The following is an 8,692-nucleotide window of genomic DNA, read 5'->3' as shown; positions in this document are numbered from 1 at the left end:
ATTTATTTCTATTTGGGTATTTAAAAATTTGCGACTAGACATCGGAAACATTTTAACAAGTGAATACGAGTGAAATTTTAAAGTACCATTTTATTTAGTTGAGTAAATATAATTGAATTTAAGAAATGGATTACATTGAATTACAAAAACAAATTGCTTGTATACATTTTTGTAGAACAGGAACACCACTTTTATATATATAATATTAAGAATATTAAAAAAGATCCTAGTGTCTGTGGATTTTATTAATAAACTTTACTCCTGCATGGACCTATTAAACTAATTATTAATGTTACATAAATACACAACAAAAATGTTTGAAAAAAAAAAATTCCAAGGTGCATCGATATTTCAATGTGAGAATTGATCTGCTCCTTACAACAGAAAGTAGCAATCCTTTAAGATCCATCTGCCTGTTCCTATTCTAAACTCACTTCTTTACTTATGGATTGACTTATTAAGTGTGTGGCAGCCTGGAAAACCTTCATTATGGAAAATCAATATGGATGTCAAATTAAGGATAATTGGAAATGAAGTGTCATTTTGATTAACAGCATCATCCACGTGAGTCTCAGTCTCATCACCTGGAATGAAAGTCACTTGTGAAAAGTAAACACTATAGCTAGCATTTCTACAAGCTGACTCATTACATTTACTCCTGGTTTTGATCAAATGGGCCTTCAGTCTAATTCACAAAGCTCTGACTGCTTTCATTACAGCCTGAAAGCATTGCTTCTACGTGGTTAGAAAAAATCCCTGATGGCCCTTTGAGGGGATTATCATGTGCATTATCATGTATTTATAATGTATAAAATGTATTTTTGGGACACACAGGCAAATCTATATATTTAAAGAAGTCATTAATGTGTGATAAAATCAGCATATTTAAAGCATCAATGAGCACAATGTACTTTGCTTTTAACTTCTAAAGTGTGTTAAGAGTGCCATGAACAGTCCAAGGCTTCGACCATGAATAAATCATATGTTACTTAGAAAAAAATAGTGATAGATGGGTTCTGCAACCATTATTTTATTAGATTGGAATGAACCTAGTAATTAAAAGATAATGGTGGTGGATGAGTCAATAGTTGGAAAATAAAAAAGATAGGTGTTACACAGGTTACAGAAGAGGATATATGAAGATTGTACATTTACTATGTTTTTTGATGCTTCCATGGAACTGACTGATTTTGTTTCTGAAAAGAATCCTTCTTTTTTTACACTACAACATTGGGTCTTGAACTTAGTTTGTTTTGTTTACTTGGCATTTTCAGTTTGTTTTTGTATTTGCTACTTTTGGACAATATTAATTGGCCATGACAACAGTACCTAACTAAACTAATCACCCAGTACCAGTGCTTCCTAGGCTGATGTGGAATTGTTCTAGCAGGAAAATCAATATCAAGGGGTTGTTCAATTCACTTCATTTGTATTTGTAAAGCACTTTTAACATTGAACATTGTCTCAAAGCAGCTTTACACAGATAATGTGGTGTATAAAAATGAATGAGATGTTCTTTATAAGTGTAAGTTTGTCCCCAAGATGGCACAAGGAAGAAACCTTGAGAGGAACCAGACCCAAGAGGGAACCCATCCTCATCTGGGTTGTTTATCCAGGGCCAGTGTTGGGATCTTTGCTTTACATTCACATTTGTTGGGTGCTTTTTAATCTTTTTTAATCTTTTCCCAGTCATGGTGTGTCTAATTTGGAGCAATGTTGTTTAAGGGGCTCCCATCTGCGTCCTCCTCTAGATGGCCGAACAGGACTGCATTAGTCCTGCGTCAGCATTAGTCCACTTCCGGTGTAGGACGCGCTCTTCCACGGCACGCGCAAACGGATAAAATGTCTCTTATCTGGTTCATGTAACCGCCACAACAATACTGTGCTGTCTCATATACATTACAGCGGTGTGTCTAATCTTTTTTCGTTGCTTGTTTGGAATAAAAACCTGCACTCACTTCGGCCCCTGATGTTAAAGATTGTACACCGCTGCATTACATTAACCTTAGCTGTGACGCAACGCTGTACGTGACGTCAGCGGTGGTGTTTTGGAAGCTGGGTACTGGAAGCGCTAGTCTTCGGCTCGCTTGCTAATGGTTAATGATAGAAACGCATTGTGCTCGAGTTTCTCATGGTGTTATTTGGACGTGGAAGTTGCTTGACTTCCGGTCGCAGTGTCCAGGTAGTGAGAAATGCAGGACGACTATAACTTACCCGAAATAGGATTTGTGCAACAGATTCTGAGCTTGAATTTGGTCCCGAGGAAAAATGCTACCTGTGGGAGGAACGACACGTCCCTCTGCGACTTCTCAGGCAAGAAGCGCGTTTTGTTCAGTCTTGTGTATATTTGGATAAACTACACATATTAACACTGATCCGTTCCCAGTCGATTAAAGGCTACCAGATTAGCCTGCGATGATTGTTTGCTAGCTCAGATAGCCCGGCTAGTCTGCGAGCTAACCGGCTAAAGGGGTCTGCCACAGCGAGCGTTAATGTGGAGGAGCTGCAGCTAATGGCTAACACCAGCATGGACTATATATACACACCTGAAAGTGTTTAACTAAATGAACTCGAACATGTTATTCTCAAAAGAAGTTTACATTTACATACAGCTTATTCAACCAAACCAACAAATTCACAACTAGTTATCGAGACTGTGTGTACTGCTCCTCTACATTATCTAATAATGTTACTGTTCTTAACACAGACAATTTATTTTACTGAAACTCTTTAGTATGAACATAAACAGCCGTTCTGTTATTGCTTTAATGGAAAAGTTTAGACATTTCACCCAGCCTAGCTTAAAAGATTCAATTGTACATTCACATAGTCATGCAAAAATGAAAGTACATCCTCTTTGAATTTTATGCTTTTATGTATCAGGACATAAGAAGAATCACATGGACCTTAGAATTAGCTACATACATAATTCACAAGTGGAAAACATTCAAGACAGTTGCCAATCTACCCAGAATTACACGTCTGAGCACATTCACCCTAAGGTCATACAGATATTGCAAAACAATCAGGCATTTCACATATAGAGGGTAAATATCATTTTACTAAAGCAAGATCCAATTCTCTACACTACAACCACAACTGTGCATCTTCATCATCTGGAGAAGTACAGAATCAATATTTGTCTAATAACATGACAAAAACATAAACATGTAAATAAATTACAACCTACTCACCAGAGATGCAGACTCATAATTTGCACACTGGAAAATGTTTATTAAGCACATTAATTGCAGATTGTTATTAGTGTTTTTTAGTAGTATTTAGTTGTAATGTTATGTCAAGATGGGTGCAGTATTACATTTCCATGACCTTAAACCTCTCCATGAGCTTCTATTGTGCCAGAATCAGAAATGAACTGGATCATGCTTCCTATGTGTCCCATGCTGATTGACTTTCCTGGAGCACATGTGCCATAAGGAGTTACTTTTTTCACTGGTTTCAAGTCCGTGTATTTTTTTAGGCAGAATATAAAAATATCACCTGGACTTTTTGATTGCGAACATTGTAAAAAGAGTCGACATGAGGCTGCACCTTTGTGTAATTTTCAGTGTTAACTGGAACTGGCATATTCTATTTTTTTAAAAGCTTCTACACAAAATGCCTCAAGGTAGTATAGGTAGTATAAAAAAAAATTATATTATCCCCCTCTAGAATGTAGTGTAATTGTGAAAAGTGCAGCTTTTACCAGGATGCTTTAATATATGTGAAAAACACCAACATGAACTGATTTCTTAAAAAAAAAATACAAATAAAAAATCCTATAAAGGGCCTATTGATTACAAATAAAATTATTAAGCTGTGGTTGATCTTTTTTAAGTGAGTGATTGTCTGAAGAAATCAGTGTTTAATTTTAGTGCTTTATTAAAGCATTTTTTTTTTTTTTGCATGAAACTAATCATCTTACCAAAGCCACTTTACTTTGCATAATTGTCAGTGAACAGTACAGATGCTTAGAGCATGAATAAGACTGAATCAATGAGAGTCGGTGATTATGCCCATTAGGGCTGAAACGATTCCTTGAGAAATTCGAATACAAAAAAATCATCAAGGTAAATTATTTGCACATGGAGCATTGTGCCTTCCCACGGACCATTATTACTGATGCACCACCCGATAAACTCTGGAGCGCTCTGGACAGGTGAACACTGAAGACGCTGCAGAATGAAAAAATGGAGGAACAGGGAGAAAACTCATATGGAAAATTCATATGGACGCCCGTTTCCTCAACTTTTTTCTGTCGATTCTGACTTTATTTCTCACAATTCCGACTTCGTTTGCAAATCAGGCAACATCACCCCCTCTGTAGTGCCAGAAAGCTTTACACATTGAAAATTAAATTGGCATAGGAGAATCACATGGTATCAAACTAAGCCTCCGATCTCTGGAGAGAACTCTGTCCAACAGTCAGATCTGGAGGAGACAACCAGTGAAAGCACCAGAAATGTTGGATTATGAGAAAAAAAAGTCCATAGGATTAAGCCAAGAAACATATGGAAAATTTTTATACTTTGAGATCATTTCAAACTAAACCACAAAGTAAACACAGTACAGTGCATTTTTTATTTCTTATATATATATATTTATATATATATATATATATATATATATATATATATATATATATATATATATATATATATATATATATATATATATATATATATATATATATATATATATATATTTTTTTATAAAAGAGTAACCTAAAATGTATTTTTATTCAAGATTTTTTATTTATTTATATATTTGTATGTGCATTTTGATGTTATATGGCATTAAATGCACTAAATGGGTTTAGTTTTTACAGATATTCTTGTATGCAATTTAAGCACTAAGGTTTACATTTTTTACAAAAAGAAACAAATTACTTGTTCGTTTTAAGAGACCTGTCTTATTTTCTCTTGTATATTTAGTCTTGCTCTTTAATAAAGAAAAAGTACTTCTTATCCGACTACTCCATTAATAGTTGGAATAATCAATAGAATAGTCAATTACTAAAATAATCGTTACTACAGCCCTAATGCCAAGTGGTTATTAGACGCTTCAAAATCCACCACATTTCCCTTTAAATGGTAAATGTATATTTAAATGTATATTTGGTCTGAATAACAACTTGTTCTTTTTTTTTCTTTTCTTCCTCAGAGATGTGGTATGGCGTCTTCCTGTGGGCTGGAGTGTCCTCGCTGGTGTTCCACATTCCCGCAGCTCTCCTGGCGCTCGCCACACTCCGAGGACATAAGATGGCACGTTTCTTTCCCCTTGCCATCATACTCATGGCCATTATAGGGCCTCTGTTGGGAGGCGTGCTCACAAGTATGTATTTTAGCCTGCCTTAGAATACTAGATCCAATCAAGAGCTCGAGTTTGGTCACAATTTAGTAACACAGTTTGCTAATTTTTCCATGGTAGAAATGTTCAGTAATGCTGAAGAATATATACGCTATTATAGCAAAGTATCTTGACACCTGATTAAATGGTAGAAGACTCCATGGTGAAAGGAGTTATGTTGAAATGCATGTTGTAGACATTCCTACTAGTGGTCACTATAGTAACTTTTATCAATAGGTGACACTTTTGTTATTCCACATTTAACAACTAATCAGAAAATGCACCATATGCAGACTACTGAATTCACTCATTGGTAGTCATTGCACAAAGTCACTCTATAATTGCATAATTTTCTCAACTTTGCTGTGTTTCTGGACACGCCCACATCCATTATTCAACGGCTGTGGTTGTTCATGTTGCAGGATATCACCAGGTCTCATTTAAAATGCTTTTTATCACACTTGCTCTTCTTCTTTTCATGTGAACGTATACAACCCCAATTCCAAAAGCGTTGGGATATGCTGTGTAAAATGTAAATAAAAACAGAATTCTTTAAACTTACATTTTATTCACAGTAAAATATAAACATTTTATATTGTTTACCACTGCGTAGCATGCCCTCTTCTTTTAACAATAGTCTGTATATGTCTGGGACATGAAGAGTGCAGTTGCTGGAGTTTAGGGACAGGAATGTTGTCCAATTTGTGTCTAAGACAGGATCAAAACTGCTCAACAGTTTTTTTTCTTTGTTATATTTTCTGTTTCATGATGTTACATTTATTCAGTTGTTGAAAGGACTGGACTGCAGGCAAGGCCAATTCATCACCCAAACTCTCTTTCAGTGAAGCCATGCTTTATGGTTTAGCATTGTATTGAAATATGCAATGCCTTCTTTGAAAAAGACGTCATCACGTGTCTGATTTCTCTAAAGGAGTTTTACTTTGCCACAATCGCCACCGGCTTGCTCATCAGGGACAAACTTACAATTATAAGGGATAAACTTGTACATTATTTTATTACCACTTTATCTGTATAAAGCTGCTTTGAGACAATGACCATTGTTAAAAGGGATATACAAATAAAAAATTATTTAGTTGTATCTGGATGGAAGCATTGGAAACCCATTTATACATTTCAGCACTGATGGTGCTTTTCCACATGCGCACTCAAGCATCCTTATATCATCAGAGATTCAGCTTTTTGTGCAGAGTGCTGATAACAAACTGGATCGTCCCCCTCTTCTTTATTCTGGAGGACGTGGTGTCCATGGTTTCCAAAACTAATTTCAAATTTTGATTCGACGGACTCGCTTTCCGCTTTGCCTCAGTCCATTTTAAATGAGCTTTGGCCCAGAGACGATTGTGGCATTTCTGGATAATGTTCACATATGGCTTCTTTATCGGTAGAACAATGCTGAGGACGGACCCGGCAGAAGGAAAAGTGGAAGCTCAAAGAGGAGGTTTATGTTGTGGTGAGGGAGGACATGCAGGTAGTTGGTTTGAAAGAGGCAGATGTAAAGGACAGGGGGTATGGAGCCAAATGATCACTGTGGAGACCCCTAACGGGAGCAGCCAAAAGAAGAAAGTTCGTTCACATATGGATTTCTTCTTTGCATGTTAGAGCATTAACCTGCAGTTGTGGAAGACACTGCAAACTGTGGTCATAGATAATGATTTCTGGTAGTGTTCCTGAGCCCATATATATTAGAGACCAGCAACGATCAGCAAATGAAACCTAGTTGCAAAATGTTCCTCCAGCTGTTTCTTTTTAGCAACACTTAGTTCTCCAGCTTTTTGTTGCCCACATCCCAAATATTTTGAGTCGTGTTGTAGCCTTCAAATAAAAAATTACTGTATTTTTTCCCCTTAAAATTGTTCATTTTCTCAGTTTAAACATTTGATATTTAATGCATTCTGTTTTTATTTTACACAGAGTCCTAAAGTGTTTTGGAATCTGGACCATTTATGAATGAATTAGTTTGTGTCTTGCTTTTCAAATGAAACGCACTGACTTTTATTTTGGATGTCGCATTTGTGTGCACGTTATGTGATGAAGTTTCTTGTGGTTTGTTCCAGGTGCAGCAATAGCAGGAGTCTACATGGCAGCGGGGAAGAGGATGATCTCGTTGGAGGCTTTTGTGTTTGGAGTAGGCCAGTCTTTCTTCATTCTGGTCATCTCTTTCCTCAGAGTGTTGGCCACGCTGTAGCACTGAGCCACTGAGCACAGTGAGAGCTGTAGACCTGCTTCACTTCCCCTGAATGTTATATGCAAAAACACTGAGGCCTTATTTTCAATGTGTGTCCCCACAGCTATCATTTTCAGAGCCCCTAAAGGTTTCACACAGACAATGCTTCTCCCTGATCAGTGGACAGATGATGGGCTGAACAAATGTTCTATGAAAACGTCTGCATATGAGCTTACTTATAAATTTTGCAGGCAACCATTACATGCTATGTCTGCAAGCAGACCCCTGTCAAAAAGAATGTTACAGTGTTTTCACCATGATTTCACACCACTCTGATAACTTTCCACTTTCAGAACGAGTGATGCTGTTTCTTTTTTTTTTTTTCTTTCCAATTACACAGATGAGTCTTAATGTTAAGTGTAACACAGATTAGGCTCACGATGAGCTATTTTGAGTCTGATGTCCATTCCAGCTTTCTCATGTTCTTAACATGGCATATTTCATTTACATTAAGTAAATAAGTTTGTAGGAAAAAAATGTTTGCCCCATTAAGTTTTTAGTAAACTAAGAAAATACAGGTATTTTAACACCGTTAGAACCGTTAAATTGTTGCACTACATTAAGAAAATTCAGTTTTACGTATTTAACATGTACTGTCATGAAGCACTTTATTAGAACTACATCCGTTCTTGCAGTTATCTAACCAGCCAATTATGTGGCAGCAGTGTAGTGTATAATATGATAGAAATATGAGCCAGCAGCTTAATGTTCACATTAAGTAAGAATGGAGATGTGTTGTTGGAACCAGATGGGCTGGCTTGGGTATTTCAGTGAGTGTTAATCTCCTGGGATTTTCACACATCACGCTCACTAGAGTGTACACAGAATGGTGCAAAAAAAACAAAACAAAGACCTCCTGTGAGCAGAGGGTCTATAGGCTGAGACAACTTCTCGATAAGAGAGATCAGAGGAGAATTACCTTTTTTTTTTTCTTTTCTATCTGCTGCTGCCAGATTAGATAACTGCATCAATATACAGGTGTTCCTATTAAAGTTGGTTGATTGATGTGTCATGTTCCATTGGTGTTTTTCTCACATTGCGTATTAGACAACCAATTTATTATTTTCTTTGTTGTCGGCTATGTGAACATGTATGTTC

At 36.5% G+C, this 8,692-nt stretch overlaps 1 protein-coding gene across 1 annotated transcript; it reads left to right on the top strand.

The window, feature by feature from the left end:
- Positions 1-1,572: 1,572 nt before the first annotated feature.
- Positions 1,573-8,601, top strand: tmem170a (transmembrane protein 170A). The gene is made up of 3 exons (XM_046864043.1): positions 1,573-2,313; positions 5,164-5,334; positions 7,425-8,601. Exons 1-3 carry the CDS (start codon positions 2,193-2,195, stop codon positions 7,553-7,555), a joined length of 423 nt encoding a protein of 140 aa, XP_046719999.1. The 5' UTR covers positions 1,573-2,192; the 3' UTR covers positions 7,556-8,601.
- The last annotated feature ends 91 nt before the right edge of the window (positions 8,602-8,692 follow it).

This window comes from Silurus meridionalis, chromosome 13, assembly GCF_014805685.1.
Source record: "Silurus meridionalis isolate SWU-2019-XX chromosome 13, ASM1480568v1, whole genome shotgun sequence".
NCBI classification, from domain to species: Eukaryota; Metazoa; Chordata; class Actinopteri; order Siluriformes; family Siluridae; genus Silurus; species Silurus meridionalis.
This window is presented reverse-complemented; position numbering and strand designations above follow the sequence as displayed.

Bases quoted from the DNA above. Each gene is read 5' to 3' on its own strand.
- tmem170a (XM_046864043.1), top strand. From the start codon at position 2,193: ATGCAGGACGACTATAACTTACCCGAAATAGGATTTGTGCAACAGATT. The intron at 2,314-5,163 runs GCAAGAAGCGCG...TTTCTTCCTCAG, and splicing joins GTCCCTCTGCGACTTCTCAG to AGATGTGGTATGGCGTCTTC. The intron at 5,335-7,424 runs GTATGTATTTTA...GGTTTGTTCCAG, and splicing joins GTTGGGAGGCGTGCTCACAA to GTGCAGCAATAGCAGGAGTC.